Raw genomic sequence first — 23,800 nt, 5'->3', positions numbered from 1 at the left:
GTGGGCCAGAGGTTGCACCCCAATCTCTGCTAGCCTGGTTTTTCTAATTTCTCCCCTAATTTTATTGAAAACTCACAGGTCAACCATTTTAGAGTGTAAGATTTAGTGGCATTTAGCATGTTCACAGTGTTGTCAACATCGTCCTTCTGTGTCCTAGGACATTTCCATCACCCCAAGCGGAATCCCCACCTGGCAGTCCCTCCCGATTCCCTCGCCCTCCAGCCCCAGGAGACGGCTCGGTCCCTGGCTCACTGTGACATGCCTCTCCAGGACATTGCGCACGTGTCTGGCTCTTCCACACGCGTGATCTTTCTGACGCGCCCTTGAGCTGTGGTGTGTCTCGGGACCTCATTCCTCACACTGCCAGACGGGATCCGCCCCACCGCTGGCTCACGTTTGGTCCATCTGCTCATCGGTGGGGGCTCAGGGGGGTCGTCCACCTCTGGCTGTCGTGGACAGCAGGTTCTGTGTGAGTGCCCTCTTGGGTTCCTCCGGGCGGGCACCTAGGCACAAGTCGCTGGGTCGGGTCATAGCTCTGTGTTTGGCTTTTGGAGGATCCAGCGAGCCGTTTCCACGGCGCCCTGCACAGGGGTCCGTTTTCCTGTATCCTCACCAGAGCCGATTATTTCCTTATTCCAGCTGAGCTAGTGGGCTGAGCTGGGGCTCACTGTGGTTTAGAGCCGGGTTCGCTTACCAATAACAATGTCGAGTGTTTTTTCATGAGCTTCCTGGCCAAATGTAAATCTTCTTTGGACAAATGTGTTTTGGAACCCCTTTCCCATTTTTAAATTGAGTCTGATTTTTAAGTTATGAGTTCTTTACGTATTCCGCCCTTCGTGTTTCCGTACCACCTTACTTTTAAACACTGCCTGACAGTGTAAGAGACTTCTGTGTGTTCTCTGCCCAGCTCTGCCTGAGGGAGCTTCCTTCACCAGGATCCGCGGGACCCCGAGGTGTGGAAGGGCGTTGTTACCCATGACGGGCTGTGTTTGATGCTCTCTGTGACCTGGACACGTGCCTCTGTGCCCCTGGTGCGTTCGACCAGGCCTGGGATCCAGGACCTGCTTGTCTCCGTCTTAAGACGAGGCTTGGGAAGACAGGACTTCCCGTGGCACCCGGTGGAGGAGAGGCGAGCCTCGGTCACACTCAGACCCCAGAACCTCAGGGCCCGTGTTCTCTGGGCATCTTCCAGTCTGATGGTTTAGTTTTATTCTGTAAACTCGTGTGTGTGCGTGTGTTGTGGGTGTGCGTGCACACACGTGTATGCATGTGCCTGCACAGAAGTGCATTGAACACATGGACTTATCAGGGCCCTCAGCCGGCATCCCGACTCCACTTTATCCTCCAGGCTGGTGAGTGACGCAGGTTTAGGGCAGGGAGTTTCCGTGGGGGATGATTTGAGTGGGGGACACTTGGCAATGTCTGTGGACCCCTGGTTGTCGCGACTGGGGTTGGGTGGGGAGGATGCATCTTGGCAGCAGAGACTAGGGTCGCGATGCCTGCGACTGTCCCCACGCTGGAGAACAATGCTGCCCCAATGTCAGCGGTGCAGAGAGAAGCCCTGCAGGGCAGCTAGCCGCCCAGAGGGGCATTGCTCCCTTGCATGTCCCCTCTCCCAGGACACGGCCCAGCAAGAGCCTGGGCTGTGGAACCAGTGGTCTCAGGGCAGGGCCACATAGGGGTGGGTCCAGTCCTGTGGGTCAGGAGATTGGGTGCTGGGCGGGGGTGTCTCAAATCCCTCCCCTGTGAGGACAGCCAGGAGGCGTGTGGGAAGAGAGACGGCATGGACCCAGGAAGCCAGGGGCTGGGGATGCTCGCTTACAGACCCACGTTCCTGGGAGCTCACTCGGGTCCCACAGAACTGCCCCACACCTGCACCTCTCCTTGGGCCCCAGCTGTTAAAGTTCCCACCACCTCCAACACCTGAGAACCCAGCGTCCAGCACGCCTGTCCCTGGGGCACCAGCTACCTGCAAACCACACAGGGTGCTCAGCCATTGTACTTGTGGGTGGCCAGCATGCTGGGCCTGGGGAGTCAGGGGTGGAGGACACGGGCTCCCAGGTCGGGTGGGGGCAGGTCGGGAGGGGCCAGATTTGTCAGGGCTCCTGGGCCTGGGATGCTCATGGACATCGGTGGGGGACTTTGAAAATGGTGAGTTTGGAGTTAATTGAATTGAACTCTGATTCCTTTGGTTTGGGCTGGACCTGGACAGAGTGTGGTCTCAGCCCCTGCAGGGCACACTGACACGCAGCCAGGCTGAGGAACACTGGCCCCGCCAGGCCCCTGGAGCTGCCCACCGTTGACCTGGTCCTAAGAGGCCGTGCGGGGTCTCCAGTGAGGGAAGGGATGGGGACAGATCCCAGTCAGATTTGTTTTTGAGAGAAAAGCAAAAGCGCATGCCTGAGTCACAGTGCTACTTCAGCGGTGGGTCCAGCTCCTGCCCTTAAAGTCAAGAGCGTCCCAGGAAGGGCCATGCTGCCGCCGGGGTGGAGGGGCCTGTGGAGGGTCAGTGCTCGGCTTGGGGCAGAGGCAGGGCTGGACCAGGCTCACTGTGTTCCAGTACACTTGGCCTCACGGTCCCCCTCCTTGAAAGCGGCCCCTTTCCCTGCGGCCATCCGGTTGGCTAAGTGAAGCATGGGCGGCCGTGTGGGTCAGAGCCCAGGGTTCTGTTCCTAGTGGTCTGGCCCTGATGGGTGGCTGTGGGCAGGAGGGAGGAGCTGGGTGTTCCCTGGCCGGGAGGACAGCAAGCCGGGTAGGGACCTGAGACTGCTAAGTGAGGTCAGTAACAGGGTAACAGGGTGGCCTGCGGCCAAGGCCTACCCTTGCAGAGCCAGGCAGTGCAGCCCAAGGCCTGTTTCCATTCCTGGCCTAGAGAGGGCGGGGCAGGTGCTCTGAGGCCCTTGTGCAGCCAGAGGAGCCTCTGGACCTGCTGTCCTGCTCTGTGCAAAGAGCTCAGCCCGGAGGGAGCCTGCAGCTGGCAGGCGCCTCTGGGCACTGAGCGGCTCTGGGCTCTTCTAACCATCTCACTGGGTCCTTGAGACAGAGCCGAGCTGGCCACAGACCACACAGCTCGGTGTTGGACACAGACCGCACGCACGGTCTAGGAGACGTTGAACGACCCAGGAAGGCGTTTGACTTTCTCTTAAAATCCAGAGGGAAGAAGAACACCATCTAGGTTGGTGGTCGCACTTGTAACATATCAGAGCTACTGTTCTTTAAACAGAGGAAGAGGCGAAGAGGCAGAAGCGCCTGGGTTGGTAAGCACCAGCTCTCTGTGTGGTGCCCTCAGCCGCCCAGGTGAGGCCCACACCTGTCCAGCGATGGCCTGCTTCACAGTGCCACCTTGTCCCCTGGATAGGAGGCCCCCACTGCTCTTCACCTGGCTCTCAGACCCGGGTCCCACCCCAGGGAAGCCTCTGGCATCTCAGCTCTGGCTGGACAGCTCCTGCTGCACTCTGACCCTCTGATCGGGTGACACCATGGTTTCCAGCAAGGGCAAGTTCTTAGCTCACTGTGAGACAAGGCCAGTGGGGACATCTTCCTGGAAGTCAGATGGACTCACCAGTGGAAGTTCTTAAGCCTCTCAGGGGCTGATCTGAGACGGTTTCCTCATCTGTGAAACAGGACGTTCATTAAAACACTGATTAACATCTGGCTCCTGCAGTTGGCAGTAAGCCCCCGGAGGCAGGGGTCGGGCCTAGTTTCGCTCTCCCTGGTTTCCCCAGGCCTGAGGCATAGCAGATGCTCACGTTTGAATGAAGGAATGGATGCATTCTGATCCTCCTCACACCAGGATGTTTCTGTTGGAAGTCATTCACATTTTAGTCTGAAGTGTAATTAATGTCACCTTTATCTGATCTGCTCACCACATACAAATGTTCTGCGTCCCTGGGGAAGGAGAGTAACGTGAGGCAGGGGTGTTTTTCCTTGGGTGGAGGGGCAGGGTTCCCCTAGACCTGCGTTCTGTCTCCTCAGAGTGAGCCCAAGCACTGTGCTCTGCACGTTTGCAGGTACCATTTCCCTGAGAGAGAAGCCCCGGCAGGCAGATCCCGCAGGCCGGCCTCCCCAGAGGACCCTCTTGGCAGAGGATAGGAAAGGCCTGCCGACTCCTAGGCTCCCAAGGAACCTCGCCCAGGGCTGTGGGAAATTGCAGGAGGAGCTGGTGAGCACCCAGGGGGACAGGCCACCAGGCTGGGGTCAAGTTCAGGTTGCCCAGCTGGAGTGAATGGGGAGGGCCTCACTGCCTGGGACACGGAGTTCTGAGGCTGGGCGGGAGCCCGGGAGGGTGCTGGCCCTGAGTCGTGATGGGACCCAGGCCTTGGCCGGCAGCCCAGGCCCAGCTGGCAGGGCCCCTGCCTGGCTGTCGGGCTGAGACTTGGCCTCAGCCCTGATGGGAGGACGGCCGGTCTCCTGGGGGATTTGCCCCGAGCTTGCATCTCCTCCTGGGCTTTTCCTCCCACAGACCCGAGCAGCCGCCCTGCACCCTTGATGGCTTCAGAGGGTCACTGTGTGAGTCGACGGCACAGGGACTCCACTGACCGTCAGCTCAGCACCTCCTGTGCCTCCGAGCCAAACACCTGGTGTGGGACGGATATCTCAAGCAGGGAGCATTTACTGAGCGCCTGCTGTGTGCCTGGCCCTTTGCTGCTGTGGATGAAAGTGCTTTTGAGTTCAGCCATAACTGGACCTGACTTATGACCCTCCACATCTTTGTCCCGGGAACAGGATAAGTCCTTGCAGGGTCCCGATGACGAAGGCCGTCCTCTGCAGCGGCCCAGCAGTGCAGAGTGCTGAGGGGCCACTCCAGGCCAGACAGGGGTCGGGCGCAGCTGGGACCTGCAGCCTAAGTCCTGCTGGAGTCTGGCCTCCTCCTCTGCTCTGTGCGAATGGCCTGCGATGAGTGCCTCAAGCAACACAGGCCTGCCGCCTGCTGTCCAGCAGCCCAGCGACTGCAGCCCAGCAGGACTCTCGGCTCAGACTCTCGTGTGGGCAGGGCTCCGGCCTTGGCGGCTTCTGCAGGCCTCCATGTTCCTCGGCACCGGGCTCTCGCTCTGCCTTCAAAGCCACCGTGTCTCGTCTTCGCAGTCCTGTGCTACCCGGCCTCCCTCACCTCTGGTCGCACCATCAGGGCCCTCTGACCCTGCCCTCCTGCTCCTGCCCGCCTGACGGCGGCCCTACCTGTGGATCCCCAGTGCCCTCCCCACTTCCAGGTCTCTGGCTCAGTCACGGCGGTGACGTCCCTTTGGCATATGAGGTTGCGCAGAGGCAGTAGGGCCTCGGGACCTGGGCCTCCTGCGAGGGACCCTTGTTGTGTGTGCTTTGGGGAGAGGGCGGGTCCCGGGTCAGAGGAGACCCTTGGAGCAGCTTCCGCGCAGAGGTCTGGAGGAGGTGACGGGAGTCTGGCGTCGTGCTGGGCAGAAACACGTTCCGGCAGCAGGAACAGCAGGAACCAAGCCTGGCGTCCTCCAGGACCAGCGAGGAGGCCGAGAGGCCAGGCTGAGGCGCCTTGTGGCGTCAAATGCCCCAGGGGAGGGAGTTGGCTCTTGGCAGAAATGAGGCCACCCACGCAGAGACAGGAAATGGGCTAAGAATGTGACATCCGAGAGTGTGACGTGGACAGGACAGGAAAAGGGAAAGGGAGAAGGGAGGAGGAAGAGCAGAGCCACGTGAGAGGCGTTCGACCCCCACGGTCACCAAGCGCAGGTTCCAGCTCCATGCCTGACTCACAGAGGAGGAGACCGAGGCCCAGGTGGCCCTTCCAGTGGTGGACAGCTCTCCTGCCTCCGCTGACCATCCCTGACTTCTCAAGAGGCAGCCTCGGGGGAACAGCAGAGGGTGGAGACCTCACCCCAGGAGCAGAAGGAGAACAGAACAGGAGTGAGTGTGGGGACAGGTGTCGTCTCAGGACAAATGAAGGGCTCTTCTGGAACCAGGCTAAGGTGACCAGGCGGAGAGGAGCAGGAGGCAAGCAGCATCGGGTGCCGGGACGCTCACTCCCGTCCTCACTCAGTGCCTCCTGTGGCTCTGGTGGCGAAGGCTGCCTTGGATTTGGCTGTGCTTGGGGCCTGTGCTCACCGGGCAGGTGTCTTGGCCTCTCTGTGCGGGGATGAAGTAGATAGTTCCCCTCTGGGGCTCACGTGCGACCTAAGTGCATTCAGTGCGGGAAGGGCTTCCGAGGTGGCTGCCACTGACTGCGTGTTTGCACCTGATGGTTCCAGGGCCACCCCAGCGGGGCAGCAGGAGGAGCCGCTAGGAAGAAGGAGCTGCCTTCTGCCAGCTGGGTTCTGTGCCAGTGGCGTGCGGCCACGGCCCCTGGAGCCCTCAGGGCCTCCAGCAGGTGCTGTTGTGCCCATTTCACGGGCGAGAAGGAGCAGCGGCAAGCGGAGGCTGCTGCTCCCAGACCTAAGGGCTGAGGCCACCTCTGCGCGGAGCAAGGGCCTGCCACTCCGCCTCCGTAAGTGGGGGCCCAACTGCCTTCAGGGAGCGGAAGAGCCCAGCGCGCTGGCTGGGCCCTGAGGGTGCACGTGCTGACCTCTGTGGGGTCTTGGTACCCATGTGCGCTTTGTGCCTCGTGCACGTGGCTTCTGGGAACTTTGAAGAGCGCAGAGCGTGCCAGTAGGAACCGCCCGTGCCCCCTGCAGAGAGGGAGGGGCCAGGTGTGAGCAGCCAAGCTCCCGGCCCCACCTGGGCTTCTGTGTGGACAGTTCCTGCCCCGCTCAGAACCTGGAGAGAGCAGCTCAGCCCCCACCCATCCGCAGGTGCCCAGCCGGGCAGAGGCTGCTACAGAGGCTGCTACGAGGAAGTTCTTGGGGAGAGAGCGGCCGGGCCAGCCTGGTGCCCCCTTCTCCTGCGCTGTGGCCATCTGAGCTGTCTGGGCTGCAGCCGCCCTTGTAGGTCGGATTCTGGGGTCAGAGGTTATAGGGCAACCTAAAAATAACCTGGCCTTCCAGCCACCCTTGAGGAGGGGGCACGTGTGGGGTGCAGACGCAGGATCCAGGATCCGAGGGACCCTGCGGAGTGCAGCTGAGAGAAGCCGAGCAGAGACCAGGCGGGGACGCTCCCACTGCTGTTCCACTTACAGGCCCCACCCAGCGAGGGTCCCTCCTCCCGAGTGTCTGGAAGGTCGCTGGCCCCAGAGGAAATGCCTGTTACCAGCGGGATGGGCAGCTGCCGCAGGAAGGTCCTCTGGGCTCTGGGCTTCCTGCTCCTGCTCGCAGACGGCTCCACCGGGAAGCTCTGGAGACGGGCGCTGCGCGGGAGGCTGGCCGAGAAGCCCCACGTAAGTGCCGGGGAGGGCCAGGCGGCCCCGCGGGAGGCAGCCGGGCCAGGCCGTCCAGGCCTGTGAGCTCCCCTGGGGTGCCCCAAACGCAGCAGAGCGTCCACTCCGTCCAAGTGTGTCAGTCGTGGGTGGGCAGGCGGGACTGCTGCCCTCAGAGGCCCCCGCCGGGGTGAGAGGCGACGGACCCTGCGGATGAGCAGAGAGCAGAGCCTGGCTTCTGGCTGGTCCCCAGAGCCGCCTTCTGCAGAGCAGCACCTGGTTAAGGCGGAGGACTTAACCCAGCGTGCCTCCACCACTGACCCACTGCTGGGCACAGCCGTGAATCCAGGTGGCCATTACCATTCAGTACATGCTGAGCCGAAACCGCTCTGGGGAAGGGTCCTGTGGGGTCCTGTAGGTGTGGGATGGAGGTGACAACTGGCCCGAGGGGGCGGTGTCCTGGGACAGATGACAGCAGTTCCAAGGAACAGCTAGAGATAGCCAGCGGTGAGCATGAGCCCTGGGGCCAGTTGGCTGGATACGAGGGCAGCTCTGCTTCTCCCCAGCTGCGTGACGTCAGGCAAGTTGCTTGATATCTCTGAGCACCAGCAATCTTATCTGTAAAAGAGAGCCATGCACTCCTCTCAGCTAATAGGTTTCAGTTGACGCCGCTTACCAGGTGCTGTCCAGGGCTGTGGGGATGTGGGCACTGAATCCCTGCTGGGGAATTCGCGTAAAGAGGAGGGCAGCAGAGAATGAGAGAGAACGGAAACCGCCCGGTGCCCGGGAGAGAAGCAGGGCAGGAAGGGACCAGCAGGGACCGAGGGCAGGTGTGATTCAGGTGTCCCAAGGGGCTCGTATGTGCAGCTGGACATCTGGGGGCAGAGGCCCAAGAGCCCGGCCCTGGCACTCCTGTGCCCGCGGCAGGATCCTGGCATCTGCTCGCAGCCAGAGGACCGGGCGCCGAGGCTTCAGATCAGATGCCTCGGTGGCGGGTGCTGGCCTCCAGATGGGCACGGGTTCCTCTGGCAGGGCCAGATCTGGTTTTGCTCAGTGTTCGCTCCTTGTGCCCTGCCCGGTGCCCGCCCCTGGGTCAGCACCAGGACATCGGGGCCAACTCGGGAGCCAGTGCACAGAGCAGGAGAAGGCCCTGGCCTATGCCCAGGAGTCAGGAGGTTCCTTAGGGTGGAGACGCTGGGCCTGGGGCTTCGAGGGGTGGGCAGGAGTTCCCCGAAGAGCAGGGGCGGAGTCCGTTTGAGGACCGCAGGAACGGTGTGCGCGTGGGGCCTAATCTGGACTCCAGGACCTACGCTCTCCAGGTGGGGCGGGCGCCCCGGGAAGGCTCGGGAGGGCTGGCAGGCATTCGGAGGAGGGAGTGGTCACCAAGGCCTTCCTGGAGGAGGCGGGGACCCTGGCGGCAGGAGGGTAAAGGAAGGAGGCAGAAGGACACTCCTGGAGGAAGGCTCGGAGGCTGGGAACGCCAGGCCAGTCCTGGCCAGCGGGAGGGCTCCCGGCTGCCAGGGGGGAGGCCCTGTGCACCTCGACCCCCTGAGCCCTCGGCTGGGCGGCAGGTCGTTTTTATCCTCCCAAGTATGTAGCGCCCCTGTTGGTCAGGACGCCGCTGTCCACAGTCTGTCCCTGGCTAAACACAGACATTGGTCCCTCCCCAGAGCGTGGACACTGGAGAGGTTTGTGTAAGCACATGTGTCTCAGGGAGAGCCCTGGGGAAGGACAGGCTGCTACCTCAGACAGGGGGCTGGGCAGCTCACCAGGCCCAGAATCACCACAGCAACATCTCAAGTGAGCTGTGCTACCTCGGGCCATTCACTGCCCCTCTCTGGGCTTCAGAGAAGTGACGGTGGAGGACCAGATGGCAGCCAGGACAGTCCTGATTCTAATTTCAAGTGTCCCACAGGGAACTGGGGGTTGATGGGAGGCAGTCCCAATGGGCTCAAAGGCAAACCTTCCTGTGTGGCTCCACCCTGCCCACAGCCCTGGCCCTGGCCCCTGGAGGGTGGTGGATCTGGGCTGGACAGGGCGCGGTCAATCATGGGTACTGTGTGGAGCCTCCTGTGTGCTCGGGAAGCTGCTCTTACTTAACAGTCACTGTTACAAACCGCAGGCGCCTGTTAGAGGCGGGCGGGGCTCCTCCGCTCAGGGGCTCCTGCTCCCGCTGTAGCTCCGCAGGGCCGGGAGCCGGGGTGGGCCTCTTCGCACCCCTCCGTCCGTGGCCCCAAGCCAGCCAGCCTGGCCTTGGCACACCTCGAAACTCAGCCCCAGAGAGCGGGAGTGAGAGCCCCAGCGGCCCAGGGCGCCCGCACCCCTTCCAGACTCCTCCCGTCCCTGAGCCCGTCCGACGGCACAGTCACACTTGTGTGGGGGCCGGATCTCTTGGTCAGGGGGGCTGTTGACTTCCTGAGTTCCACTGGCATCTCACCATCCAGAGTTGCCAGAGGGCAGCGGCCTGGCCTCACAGCCCCGCTGGGAGGTTCCTGACGAGGGGTCCTGGCCCATTGCCCTCAGCTGCAGGACCTGCAGAGACTCCCCCGTCCCTGGGCCTCAGTTTCCTCACCTGGAACATGGGCACAGTACTGTGGGGCTCAGGGAGGACCTGGACCTTCAGCTCTGTGCCCAGCCCAGGGCCAGGTCCTCCACGTGGTGTGCATTCAGCTACGTGTGTGAATGTTGCCAAGATGCCAGGGCCCGCCGTGGGGTGTGGGCAGGCCGCCTGTGTCCCCGGGGCCCCGTGCAGGTGTGTCTGCTCCACGCTGACTTCCAGCCACTCAGGTCGGCCTGGTGGCCCCTCCTCCGTGACAGTCCTTGCTTTCTGGCCTCCCCTTCAGGCTGTGGCTCCACCTTCGTTATCAGTGTGACCTGTGTGGTTTCCCAGCTGCCTCTGCAGGTGACGAGAATAGCAGGGGTCCACCTGATCTGTGCCACGCACTGGGTGGCATCTGTCCCTGTCCTAGAAGCAAGCAGTTCCAGGACAGGGACAAAGTCAGGTTCAGCTCCCTCCCTGCTTCCCAGGTCTGGCCGAGAGCCTGCAGCGTAGCAGGCTGGGCGTTGGGCCTGCCCTAGTGAACCAGGTCACAACCTTCCAGAGCAGACCGGGAGCTGGGGAGGCTCGGCGGGCCCTCGGGTGCTGGCGGGTGCCTTGGTGCGGTCTGCAGTCTGGTGAGACGCTGGCCTTCTGACTCTGAGAAAATCCCGTTAGCCCTGCACCCAGTCCTGCACCCAGTCCTGCTCCCAGAGCCCGCGCGGAGGCCCCAGTGCTGGAAAGTGGCATTCATGCGCACGCTGAACCCCGGCCCTGTGTTCCAGGGAGAGACTTATTTTTAAATCTTTGACGTCCAAATTCCAGAGGAAGAACGAGTACTGCTAGAGGAGAATTGGCTTTCTTCCTCCACCAAGCAAGCCAGTCCTGGGTGCATTTTTATTGGTCTGGAACATTCCAAAGCAGGGTACAGCTCTTGCTCGGGGAAGGAAGGGAGTGAGCCCTGAGGGCGTCCGGGGTGAGCGGCGGCTTGGCAGGTCTGTGCTTTCTCCCTACATGGAAATGGCTGGGCACACTTTCTTCTGATTATTACAATAGTGCTGTTTACTGTAAAAAAAAAAAAAAAATCAGACAGCGCAGAAAGTTATAAATCAGTACAGATGACCTCAGTTCTTCCCACCGATGCAAGCTCTGCGGGCACTTGGGCCCGAGTGCGTCTAGACTCATCCACAGAGCCGTTGCGCACGCTTCTCGGTGGGCTGCATTGAGATGGCTCTTTCCTGAGAGGAAACGCGTGGTGTAAAGTTAACCCTTGGAGGGTGGACACTGCGGTGGCACTTGGTAGGTCTGTGCCTCAGGCAGCCCTGCCTCTCTACTTGCACAGCACGCCTGTCACCCCGGGAGACCTGTCCCCAAAGTGGCTGCTGCTCCCCTGCAGCCCCAACCCCCGACCCACTCCTAGACTTGCCTCCTGGGTGTCTCGCAGCCGTGGCGCCTGGCGGGCTCACACGTCTCACACCTCTGCGTTCCCACAGAGGAACATGACACATGGTGAGTGCGTCCAGGGTGGGTCCACGTCCTCCCCTCCAAGGTCTGTGATGTCCTGATGCAGGGGCCTGCGTCATGAGCTGGCCTCCTTTGGCTGGTGGCCAGGTGAGTTGAGTTTGAACTTGAACTTGCAGAATGGGCTCCCCGCTGACATGGGCTCCCCGCTGTTGGAGCCCGGCCCTGGCATTTCCTTCACCTGCTTCCTAAGGATGTGGGAGGCAGCTCTGTAGATCCATGGAGGCCACCAACAGTATCTCCCAGGAGTGACGAGGCGGCCATTGGTGAGAATCCTTAAGGGGTGGTTTTTGGCAGAGTCAGGAATGTAGAGCCAGAAGCTCTGAGCCGCTGGGCAGCTGTGTGGACCTAGACTATACCAGAGGCTGCTCTGTGGCCTTTGCGGAGGAAGTTTTCGGTTGGGGGACCTGCCTCTTTCTCTGGGGGACTTAACGTGCCATTATGTCATTTTCAGCCCAGTGGCTGAGTAGGTGGCAGAGGAGGGCAGGCTGGGGTGGCAGTGAGTGTTTCCAGAATGCCCGTGGGGGGCGCAGTGGTTTCCTGCCTGCGTCCTGAGCTGGAGCTGCCGCAGGGGAGGGCAGAGGCCTGGAGTGAGGGGCAGCCCTGTGGAGGCACCAGGGCGTCAGTAGGCAGGGCTGGGAAGCACCTCCCAGGTCCGCGCTCCAGACACTGGTTGCCTGCTCTCCTCACTAGGGCTGCCTCCCTTTGCGCAGGGCGGTGCTTGAGCACCCGTGCCTCGGTTTCCCCATCTGTCAGTGGGCTGATAACACCAGGCCCTCAGAGGGGTAAGCAGGGGATCATGAGCCAAGTCAGTTGGAGAAGCCTGCCTCTTCTGCCACGCTGTGGACCGAGGGCACAGGGCCCAGGTTCTGAGCCTGGCAGCTCTGCATTGTGACTCTGTGCTCTGTGTCCTCAGGATACGGCGAGGACATCAGTCAGTCTGTATCTGTCACCCACGTGGAAGGGGGCCTGCAAGCTGCCAGGAGCTGTGCCCATCATCACCGTGTGGTCCCAACAGTCACTAGGCCATGGTGAACACTCAGGGCCCGCGTGTGGGTGCCAGGCACTGTTTTAGGAGCCTGGGACACAGGTGAGGCCAAGTCCAAGTTCCGTCCCCAGGAGGGCACGTCTCAGCGGGAAGTAGACCGTCAACTCAGGTGCAATGCACAGGGCCAAGGGTGGTGAGGGGCTGGAAGCTGTGTTGGGCCACGGAGAGGGGCAGCTATGTGAGCAGAGGCCTGGGGGTGAGTGCCCAGCAGGCCAGTGTCCTGGGCAGTGGGCAGCAGGGTGGGGGGACAGCCACTGTGAAGGCCCAGAGGCAGGGTTGGGCTCATGTGCTCTAGGGCCGTGTTGGGGCAGGCGGCTGGAGAGGTGAGGGGGCAGTGGTGGGAGACGCAGAGAAGGGAGGTGGGCGGGCTCGCCCTGCTGACCGCAGGACTTAGGCTGCTAAGCCCTTCAGTTGGGGCGGGAGGAGGTGGGGCGAGCTCTTTGAGGAGGCTCTTTCTCAGACCCCAGGGCACAGGGGCTGCTCAGAGCTCTCCTGAGGTCACTGGGCCTGCCTGACGTCGAGCGCTTTCCAAAACATTAAGCCTTTAATCTGGCCCTGGGCGCTGCGCTTCTTTATCGCCCAGACCATCTGCTGGATGGGCCGCGGTAAATAACGGGAGAGTCCACGCCCAGGCGCTTATCCCTTTTGTTCTGTCCAAATTCTGAGAACCGCATTTGAATTTCCCTGGAGAACAGGGCACATCTAAAATGAATCTCTGCATAGCCCCGGGCCTCTGGGGTCACCCCGAGGACGTCACGGGAAGGGAGGCAGGGAGGGCGAGGAGCCTCCTCACCCCTGGGCTCCATTAATTCTGTAAATGAGGCCCCTTGCGAAAACAAGCGGCGCCCCCCAGCCGCCTCCGAGGGGCTGGGGCAGCCGTCGCCTTGGATCAGGATTAAAGCTGGAGAGGCCCCAACACGGCTCCAATTTAGTTAATTCTAGAAAATGGCTCGGAGAGCTGGTGGCGTGGGATCGTGCCCCTGCGCGCGGGAGCGCTTGGCGGTGGTGCAGGAATGCGCGAGCCCCCGGAAGGGGCGCGGAGAGGGCGGAGCGCAGAGGCCGCCGGTCAGCGGACGCCCCCAACGCGAGCCCCGCCCCCCGGCCGCGGTGCCCTCCCTCCAGGGCTCGCTGCTGCTTAGCACAAATTTAAAGACCATTCTCCTAAGGGACAAAAGGTGGATTCTCCGGGCCGCAGCGGGCCGGGAGCCCGCCCTCCCCAGCTGTCCCCGCCCACTTGCATTGGTCCGGGCGGCACGCGGCGACGCTGGAAGCGCTGGGCTCTGATGCCACCTACTGGGATGTGCCCGGGCGGGACCCGGTCCCCTGGCCCGCGCCCCCTGCAGGCCGTCAGCAGCAGCACACCCGGTGTGCGGGATCTGCCATTCAGGTGCAAAAGGGCATCTGGTGACCCTCCCGGTCCTAGAGGAGGCCTGGACCAGGAACATCCATGCCCTCGCTGAGTCCCGGCAGAGATGCGTCAAGAGGAGATTTCAGCTAAGAACTGAGGAGTGGCCTGCCCGACAGAACAGAGAAGCAGGCAGAATCTTCCAGGCCGAGAACAGGGCTGTGTCCCCAGGGGAAGATACCAATCAGCCCTATGCTGTGTCTAAATGGTTTAGTCCTCACACAGCGCCAGGAGGGAGTGCTGGTGACGTCCCCCTGAGGGGGAAACAGTGCTTGCCCAAAGTCAGACAGCCTGTGAGTGGCTGAGCTGGATCTGAACCCAGCTGGCCAGCTGCAGAGCCCAGCAGCTGCCCTCTGCTGTGCTGGAGGAGGCAGGTCAGTTGGGGGAAGAGGACAGCTGGCAGGTGCTACCAGGGCAGGGTTAGAGGCTTCAGTCTGGAGGTCCCGGCTGAGCAGGACAGGAAGGAGCCGTTGCCATCCAAGGGGAGATGGGGCTGCTCTCGAGGGTAGAGGGTTGGAGGAGAGGGCAGTGTCAGGGCCGTAGCTGCGTGGGGGTGGTATACCAGAGGAGCTCCGCACTGGCACTGAACTCGAAGGTCAAGGGGGAGCTGGGATTTGGTCCTAAGGGTGCTGGGAAACTGTAGGCCTCAGAGCACAAGAGTGATCCCATCCATAGATGCCTTTCAAAAAGCCCCTCTGAGCTGCGGTTTGGAGAATGCAAAAGGGGCAGAAGTGGAGGCAGGGAGGACAAGGTGGAGACTGCTCTGGAGGTCATGGGAACTGGGACCTCAAGAGGCATTCACTCACAGACATTGATAGAATGTGCCAAGCAGTGAGCCAAGTTTTCTGAGGTTGCCAATAACAAATGACCAAAACCAGAGAGGCCTAAATCAACAGGAATATATTCTCTTGAGTGTGGAGGCCAGAAGCTCAGCCTCAGTCTCACTGTGCGGAGATCCTGGTGTGGCATGGTCATGCTGTCTCTGGAGGCTCCAGGGGAAGATCCGTCCTTGCTTCATCTAGCTTTCGGTGAGGCTGGCCACCACCACTCCTGGCTCCCGGTCTCACCACCCCGGGCTCCGCCTCCATCTTCATGTGGCCTTCTGTGTGTGTGTGTGTGTGTGTGTGTGTGCGCACGCGTGCGCGTGTGTGCACTTGCACTCTTCCCCTTCCCCCCTCTATAGGACACTTATAATTGGATAACCCAGGATCCCATGAGATCCCGGATCAAACCCACAGAGCCCTCTTTATCCTATGAGGTTGCATTTACAGGCTGCAGGGAGCAAGAGTTGTCTTGGGGCCTGGTCTCTACCTGAGGAGGCAGACGCAGAAGACTCCTCCTCGCGGGGTTGCTCCCTGCCTCTACACAGGAAGCAGGTGTGCTCACACACCCACAGCAGGGGTGGCGAGTGGGGCAGTGGGGAGGGCGTGGGCGCCATCCTGGCTGGGAGGGTTGGGTAAAGGAAGCACATTCCCGAGGTGAGGGGGAGATGGGTCCTGGACGTGGTTCTCTGCAGAGCTGGAGGAGAGGCCCTGGCACAGCAGGCAAGGCCTGGAGGGCTGGTGCCACTCTGCCAAGGAAGCTCAGCAGCTGCATGCGTGCTATGTGCTCAGGTCTAGATGAAACGGGGGCTTGGATGGTGTGTCCTGGCTGGACTCAGAGACCTCCTTCCTCCTGATGCTCCGGGGGGCTGCAAGCCTCAGCTCGGCCTTACTGTCCTGGGCTCCCCTGGCATGACCCGGCAATACCACGCCCGTCAGTTGAGCACACGTTGCCTGGTCTGGTCTCCTGGAGGTGGGTTGGGTGGCATACAGGGAGGAGAGGCTCCCCTTTGTTGACCAGCACTGTGCAGTAGCATGGCTTCAGGTTCCCAAGGGGACCCATGGGGTTTGGAGGAGGGAGAGCCACATCTGGGGGTTCAAGAGGCCGGCAGCGTGATTGTCCCTAGGAACGTCTTTATTGGCTACAGGTCACACACTCCACCCAAAATGTGCAATTCACACACAGTCGTGCAGCCAATGCTGTGCTCAGTATTAGAATGTTTTCATCACCCCCAAAGCACCTGCGCCCCTGGCCCACTCCATCCCCCCAGATGGCATGGGAGACTCATCCACGTCCTTTATCCACGGATTTGCCTGCTCTGCGTGGATGTTCCACAGGACGTTGCCCTCAGTGTCCAGCTGCTGGAGATCGTCTCCAGGTCCATCCGGGTGGTCCTGTGTGTCAGACCTTCATTTACGTTTGTGGTCCAACAACGCTCCCCTGTGTGGACAGAGCAGGCTGATCAGCTGGTGGCCACTTGGGTTGTTTCCAGCAGGGCTGGAATGAGAAGTCTCCTGGCCCCACCTCTAGAGTGCTTGTCCCGGGCATTCCCTGGGTTAACCACATTTTATCTTTTTAACCTTTTATTGAAGCAATATTGCAAAGTACAGAAATCTCAAGTGTCCAGCTCTGAATTCCCACGAATCAAACACTGTAATCCACGTGAAGTCAAGAGGCAGGGCAGGCCCCAGAGCCCCTGGTGGAACCAACCAGCACCCACAGGCCACGGCACAGAGACCCCTCGGTCTGGGGCTGTTACAGACAAACGTCGCATTTTTAACCCCCAGACGACCCTCTGAGGCTGATCCCCAGGGATCAGTTTTCCACGCCAGAAAGCACAGGCTCACAGAGGTACCACGGCTCAAACGCTCTGGCTTGGCTCGGCTGACCGCTTTCCCTTGTCCAGCAGGCCGAGGAGGTGGGCGCGCCGGGTGGGCCCCGGCAGGCCCGCGCTGACCGCTGCCCGCCGCCCCCGCGGACACTGCCCCCTGGCGCCTGCCAGGCTGCGCGCTGCCAGGCCGACTCCGAGTGCCCGCGCCACCGGCGCTGCTGCTACAACGGCTGTGCCTACGCCTGCCTGGAGGCTGTGCCGCCCCCGCCAGGTAGGGCGGCGCGGGAGGGGGGCAGGTGGACCTTGAGCCCTGCCTGGGACGCAGCAGAGCGCCTGCGCGTAATCCCGGCCACCAGGGGCTGCTCACTGCCCCGCCTGTGCTCCCTGGGTGCAAGTCCAGGGGACTTACTGAGCCCCTCCCGTGGGCGGGGCCGACCTCCCCCAGGCCGGTGTCACGGAAGACGCCGCCTCCTGGGAAGACAGGGACGGGGGGAGGGGAGTCCCCAAAACACCCAGACGGGGGCTTTTCTTAAAAATATCTGGCAGTGTTGCCCGGACCCCACATTCCTGGGACCCCCACCAGGCCCTTCTCTCCAGGCGACAGGTGCCCAGGGTGCTCAACAGTGCAGATGGGGTGCCCAGGGTTCAAATCTGGGAACTCGCTGTCACTTCCTTCAGCCTCCTGTCTGCAGGGCTGAGAGGGCCCTGCAGCTCACCCCCTGCCTGAAGGGCGGGAAACCGGGCTGGAGAGCCAGAGCGCTAAGCCTGTAAGTTTGTTGACCCCACACCCTCTCTCCGGAGAAACAGCCCTGGGGCACACCTGGCCAGGGAGTTCAGATCCCTTTTGGGAAGAAGTTTGGGTGAGGAGGGCGGATAGCCTGCAAGGCCCTGAGCTGGGTGGGTACCTATTTCCTGGGTGCGGCGGACTGGCGGGGGACCGCTCTGCTCCGGCAGACCCTTTAGGCAGCCGCCTGTTTGGAGCTCCTTTCCCCAAAGCCTCCAGGTTCCCGAGAGCAGGGATTACTGCAGGCAGCTCCGAGATCGAGATCGGGCTGCCCACCGAGGCCAGGGAGGCTTCGGGAGGCAAGATGGACTGCACCTTGTGTTCTTTGGGTTGAGGGAGGGCACAGCCATGACAGGGTTCTCAGCACACTTAATAACTCTCATTATTATGCTCCCCTACTGAGTCTGCCTCTGGGCAGGGTCGGGCAGGCGCTCAGGGACCGGCTGGCTCCCACCCAGCCTTTACAAGAAAGATGGTATGGCACCCCCTCCTGGTGGAAGAGCACATAAGCGGCATGCGCGTGCTGGTGTACACACACACACACACACACGCGCGCGCGCACACACACACACACTGGGGTGTCCCTTCCTATGGAATGCACCCAGGCCTTACTTCCTAGGCCAAGTGATTTGATCTATGCACAAACTATGCAACTGTGCCAGGCACTCCCAGTAGTCTCCCATACATTTCGTTTCATGCTCAGACAGCTGCATGGGGTGGAGGTGCTTATCAGTTTCATTTACAGCTGAAGACACTGAAACTCAGAGGAATGGAGTCACTTGCTCAAGGTCACACAGCAGCATACCTGCAGTTTTAGTCCAGTCCTCTGACTGAAGAGAGGTGCACATTGCCACAGGTCCAGAAGCCCAGAGTACAGGGATGTGGGCCCTGCTCTGACACCCGGGCCCACGTGCAGGGTCCCACCCAGAACTTCCGCCCTGACATACACAGCCTCTTCCTGGCCTCCTTCAGCTCTTCCCAGGGACCACTCTCCGGGGAGACCCCTCTGGGGATGGTGGTCCCTCCTCCAGCTGCCCCTCCTCCCTGCCCACTCTCCCCTTGCTTGTCCTGACTTGCTCCCCTCCAGGGTCAGCCCCGCAGGGCAGTTTTGTCTGCTTCTCCTCCTGCTGTGTCCCCAGTGCCTCAAATGCCTCAAAGGTCTTTGGCTGATAAAAGCCACTCACGTTCTTCACTCCTCACATTCGTTCTGCGGCCGACAGCAAGCGCGGCTCATGTTTGTCAGTGGGGTCACTATGAGGGACCGCGTCTCGTGAGGTCTCTCAGCCTCGAGGCTGAGGACACTGGGGCTGAAGGTGGGGAGCAGCCCGTCTGAGTGCTGCAGGGCACTCCACGAGGCTGAGGTGTGCTGGGAGCCTCTGAGGCCGGGAGAGGGAGGCTCCCAGCCCAGAGACGGGCCGAGCCCCACTGCCTGGGCGGCCCCTGACCCTGTCCTCTGTCAGTTCTAGACTGGCTGGTGCAGCCAAAACCGCGGTGGCTTGGTGGCAATGGCTGGCTCCTGGACGGCCCCGAGGAGGTGCTACAAGGTAGCTGTGGGACCCCGCAGAGCCCAGGTCCTCTGTCCCTGCACGGGACTCAACCAAATGCTCGCCCTCCAGACCCCCCCGCCCCAGTCAGAAGGTGCCACAGCCCCAGGACAGAAGGAGGGCCTTGACTCTCCCCGACCACGGGGCCTCCTTCCTGGGTAGAGAGGGCAAGGGAGGGGGCTCGGCTGCTTCCCAGACCCTCGCATCATAAGGGGCTCCTTGCTGGTGCAGGGTTTGTGGGGTGAGCACGTGTACGTGACTGTGTGTCGGGATGTGAGTGTGCAGGTGTGCCTGGGTGCGCATCTGCGTGTTGCAGGGTGTGCCCGTGAGCGTGTGTGGGCGTGCTGGGATCTGTGACTGGACGGCCTGTGTGTGTGTGCACCCCTGTGCTTCCAGGTGTGTGTGCCAGCTGCAGTAGGGGAGGCGCAGGCTGCAGCCTGGAGCCAGTGCAGGTGTGGGGCACCTCACCAGGCAGGGCACTGAGGCGCGGCATGTCCCCACAGCAGAGGCGTGCAGCACCACGGAGGACGGGGCCGAGCCACTGCAATGTCCCTCAGGCTACGAGTGCCACATTCTGAGCCCCGGGGACGTGGCCCGGGGCATCCCCAACCGGGGGCAGTGCGTGAAGCAGCGGCGGCCAGCAGGTGAGCAGTGCCCCATGCCCTGTGCCTGCTCTGCCGGACCCTCCCCACCGTGGAGATGGGACCCCTGAGCGGCCCAGAGCCCCTCCCACCTCCAGCCATCCAGCTTCTGCTTTCAGGTCCCGCCAGGGGGACAGGTGGCTCTCTAACCAGCAGACTGGCTGCAGATCCCAGCTCTGCATTTCCTGGCTGGGTGGCCTTGGGGTCAGTCTCTTCCCCTGGCTGAGCCTCAGTCTCCTCATCTAGCATGCAACTACTTCATGCAGTTGTGGGGACCCACTGAGAGCAAAGCCCGAGGAGCCGAGCAGGACACTGGGTCAGCGAACTCCGGCTCTTCCCTGTCCACCTAGAGATCTGATTTAGACTCCCAGGGTTGGAATTGTCTGAAAGCCCTTAACTCGCGGGACCTGGACGGGGCTGCTCAGCTTGCCGTCACTAGTGTCTGCCTCTGGCCACGAGGCAGCAACCAGGTCAGCAGAGCGCATGCTCTAGGGTGCTGGCCACCTGTGCCTGAGACCACTGTGCCTTGTGCAGGTGGAGGCGGAGAGGTCGGCCTGCTTCTGCGCGGAGAAGCCTGGCTGGCCAGAGTCAGGAGCTTCGGAGACCCAGAGTCAAAGGGCCCCTCAGTCAGGCCTCGAGGCCACGCACCCGAGGGCCCGTGTCCCACTTCTGCACGTCTTGTCCCTGGCAGCTGTGGACAAGACCCCTGGGCAAGATCAGTCATGATCACTGCAGTAGCCCAAGTCAGGACGGGTGCCAGAACATCTCCCCCATTTGAAATGGTGTTTCTCTGTGGCATTTCCAGAAGGCACAAGCCTAAGAAGGGGACGCGTGCCACCCTCCCGCAGTCCCCTATAATTCATGAGTGAACAGGGGCGGTTCCCCGGGCGCGTCTGCATTCCCTCGTTGTGGGGGCACCACCCCAGGACCTCTGGAAAACTTCAGCTGCACACAGAGGAGAAGAAGAACCTAAGAAAGTGTTGTTATTTAGGCCTCTTGAGCTCCGGGACGAAGCTTGATCTCTGTTTTCCAGATGGGCGGTTCCTGAGACACACGTTCTACAAAGAATATCCAGGTGAGGGAAGAGACCATTCCTTCTTCGCAGAGGGCACGAAAAGGGACAGCATGCACTGGGTGAAGAGGAAGGAGTGAAAGCCCAAGTCTGAGATCTAGGGCACAGACCAGGAAGTCAGTCTGAGAAATACAGAAGCGGCCGTGCCGTCCGGTGGTGGGTATGGAATTGGGGCAGCGGACGTGGGCTCATGGCCAGCAAGGCCTTTGCTGAAGGTCAGAGCCTGGAGTGGACGTGCCAGAACCTGGGACCATCCCTGCACCTTCGTTTGGGGAAAAGATGGCCAACACCGTCCGTCCCCCAGCTCTCTAGTCATCCTGCAATCATCCGCTCATTTTCCGTGCCCCCACCTCTCCTTCCATCCGCCAGCATCTTCATCAGGGACCAACAGCACGTTACCAAGCATCGCTTATCATTCTGTGCTGGAGGTGGGGCCACGTCTCACCGGGACCAGTTGCTTCCCGCACACAGCTAGCATCAGGCAGGAAACCCAAACATTAACAGGGTCCAAGTGGTTGCTTGATGGCAGTGGTGACATAGGCTCCTGACATCACATACTGGGTACCACCAGGACACCTTAGACCAGGGTGTCAAGGAAACCTCCCTCAGGAGGGGTCAGGAAAGCTCCCCAGAGACTAGGAAACCGCGGGCGAGGAGGGCCACGTGTGGCAACCCCGAGGCTGAGGGTGATGAGCAGGTGCGTGGCGGGGGGCGGGGCCGCTGCTGAGTGACGGAGGGGCTCAGGCTGGACCCAGCGACCTCCTGGGGGAGGGGCTCAGGGCCCGTTCACCAGGCCAGTGGAGGGATGTGGAGGTAGCTTGGCATCACGGGTGAGGCAAGGCAGGCATTTCACCAGACTGGACACTTCTTTTTACAGAGGGTGACTCGAAATACGTGGCAGAACCTGGAAAGGGGCCGCAGAGGAGCTTCCAATAGAGCAGCAGCAAGCAGGTGAGGGGGCCAGCGGGAGGGTGGCCAGCGCCGGGAGCCAGGCGGCTGTCTGCAGCACCTGGCCGAGTCGCAGGCAGGCGGGCTGCACCTGCTGGTGGAGGTTCAGATCCCCTGGCGGCTCCCCAGGGGACCCAGGGAGATGAAGTCGTCCCTATTGGAAGCGTCCTGTGGCCGTAGAGACCTAAGCCAAGACCGCAGGGTGGCAACTGTGCTTCCAGTCCGGGGCCAACAGTGCCTGCGACGTCCCTTAGCTTTGCCTGCCTGCCCACTGCTGCCCAGCAGTACCACTGTCCCCCGGGCACCAGTACCCGGCAGCAGCTCCTGGCTGTCTGCTACATGCCAGGCATGGTGCTGGGCCGCGTGGTGAATCAACCCTGCAGAGCCGCTGCTCCCCTGGGGGTCGCTTCCTGGAAGGAAACCTGACTGACAGGTGGAGTCGCTGGTAGACGAGGGAGTGACAGGTGACACGGTGCAGAGGAGCTGGCGGGCTTGGAGCTGCCTCCATGGGGGTCGGGGGAGCCCAGCCAAGGGTGACACTGAGCCAAGATTGAGGACAAGAGGCGCGCCTGGGGACAGCTGGCTGAGAACGGGGCGGGGGAGGGAGCGGAGGTCCCAGGGGTAGATCTCAGCCCTGAGGACCCCGCGGAGGTGAGGTGACAGCTCTGCTCCCAGGTGCTGCCAGGTCGATGTCCCGGCCCTGATACAGCCACCAGCCCCACAGGGCAGATGACAGTCCACCAGGGCGGGGAACAACCAGGTGTCCTTGAAAGGAAAACAGCAGATTTCAGGTTCCAGAATACTCAGGGCTCAGTCGTGCAGGAAGATCTGGAGCCCATGGGGACCCATCAGCGTGTCTGCTCCCTGCTGGTGACCAGAACCGTTTCTGGAGTGTCTGACACCACGCGTGTCTGGGACGCTCGGTGGGGAAGTCGGGGGCTGAGACTTAGCTGAGCACATCTGTGGAAGGAGGGCCTGGGGAGGCAGCAGGGCCTGCCTTAAATTCCTGCTCGTGCGCCCTGTGACCTTCAGCAAGTGACTCGACTCCCCACGTGTGTTTCCCCACCTGTAAAATGGGAACGATGTCCAGGTGCGTGTTAGGAACGGAGTCGGAAGACCCCCAAGATGCTCCAGGAGTTAAGATCTTCCTGGAGGCTGGGGTCTTTTTGGTGCTTGTGCTGGGTCCAGGGAGGAAGAGACAGAGCAGGCTCACGACTCGCTCCTGCCCACTGCGGCTCACGCTCCTTCCTTCTCTGCCTCTTTACAGCCCAGGCACAAGAATGTTCCCCACTCTCCACCCAGCCTTCGATGCAGGAAAGTGGCTTGACCCCCAGCGCTCCTGGCCCCGTCTCAGCTTGCCCCTGGCTGGAGCAGGACTGTGGGAGCCCCTGGCCAGCTCTGGGTCCTGCTCACCGCCCTGGACGCAGGCCCCTGCAGCTCCACGTGGGCTCTGCCTGGGAAGGCACCTCTGACGGTGAGGCCAATAGCTCCTTCCCAGGTGGGGCTCGGCCACACCGTGCTTTCTGCAGATTCCTTCCAGGTGTGACTGGAAGGCGCTCGCCCCTCCCAAGTGCTCTCCAAATAAATCCACCCTTGATATAATGGAAATGAACTTCCTGCTCAAGCGGATTCACTCGATGACCTTAGAGTGGATGTCCCGAAGCCTGAATGGCAGTAGCCACCCGGTGCTGGGTGTCGGGTGGTTTGGAAACCTTTGCCCCTGTTTTAACCACCGTGGGGCAGACAGGGTGTTGTCAGGATGAGGTGTCAGCTCCGCTCTGCTCCTGGAGTCTGGGAACACGGGGCCAGGTGACTGCCTCCTGCAGCCTGGATGCCTCTTCAGATCCTGGGAGCAGGGCTGCCTGAGAGCCATTTATCAGAACGTGGGGGAAGCAGAGTAGGAGGAAGATGGCGGACTGTGGGTGAGGAACCAGGGGCTTCCCCCGGGTAGCTTGGACTTCAGGACCTAAAGACGTCTGACCCCACGGGCTGGCCCCGGGCCGTGCAGCCCTGCAGAAGGACCCCGGGGCGCTTTGGTGATCTGCTGTCGCTGCCGACATCTCTAAATTTAGAAACTGTTGCACGAGGGAGCACTTATTGGTCTTGCAAAGGACATGGCGGCCTGTGACACTCGTGGCGTTGGCCCATGAGGGTGCCCAGGAGTCAGAGTGTTATGAGGCTCCCAGCTCCTACCCGTGAGGGGCAGGGCAGCCCCAGGAGCCTCCGCTGTCCTCATGACTCCTGGCTCACTTTGTGGCAGTCCCCAGGCCTCCGTCCCCAGCTCTGATGGCCCTGGCTGGGGTCGGAACTCCCAGGGGCATTTGTCAACCCCAGGCTAGTGGATTCAGACGATCCAGGCAGGGGACGCAGTGAGTTAGCAGTGGCTCTGG

The 23,800-nt window shown here is 61.6% G+C and overlaps 1 protein-coding gene across 10 annotated transcripts; it reads left to right on the top strand.

Annotated features, from left to right (window-relative positions):
- Nucleotides 1–5,620: 5,620 nt before the first annotated feature.
- Nucleotides 5,621–23,012, top strand: Wfdc1 (WAP four-disulfide core domain 1). 10 transcript variants are annotated; one of them, XM_047528296.1, is made up of 8 exons: nt 5,621–5,877; nt 7,082–7,279; nt 16,497–16,692; nt 18,666–18,749; nt 19,253–19,393; nt 20,382–20,465; nt 21,340–21,413; nt 22,678–23,012. In XM_047528296.1, the coding sequence occupies exons 2-7, from the start codon at nt 7,142–7,144 to the stop codon at nt 21,396–21,398; spliced, it is 702 nt and encodes a 233-aa protein (XP_047384252.1). In that variant the 5' UTR covers nt 5,621–5,877; nt 7,082–7,141; the 3' UTR covers nt 21,399–21,413; nt 22,678–23,012. The 10 variants fall into 10 exon arrangements, with proteins under 10 accessions (XP_047384252.1, XP_047384257.1, XP_047384254.1 ...); XM_047528301.1 differs by lacking the exon at nt 5,621–5,877 and adding an exon at nt 6,364–6,890 and having other exon boundaries at nt 19,256–19,393; XM_047528298.1 differs by lacking the exon at nt 5,621–5,877 and adding an exon at nt 6,531–6,890 and having other exon boundaries at nt 21,340–21,409.
- Nucleotides 23,013–23,800: the final 788 nt, after the last annotated feature.

Source organism: Sciurus carolinensis, chromosome 16 (genome assembly GCF_902686445.1).
Source record: "Sciurus carolinensis chromosome 16, mSciCar1.2, whole genome shotgun sequence".
In the NCBI taxonomy this organism is placed as follows: domain Eukaryota; kingdom Metazoa; phylum Chordata; class Mammalia; order Rodentia; family Sciuridae; genus Sciurus; species Sciurus carolinensis.
The sequence above is the reverse complement of the archived record's forward strand: the minus strand, read 5'-3'. Positions and strand labels throughout refer to the sequence as shown.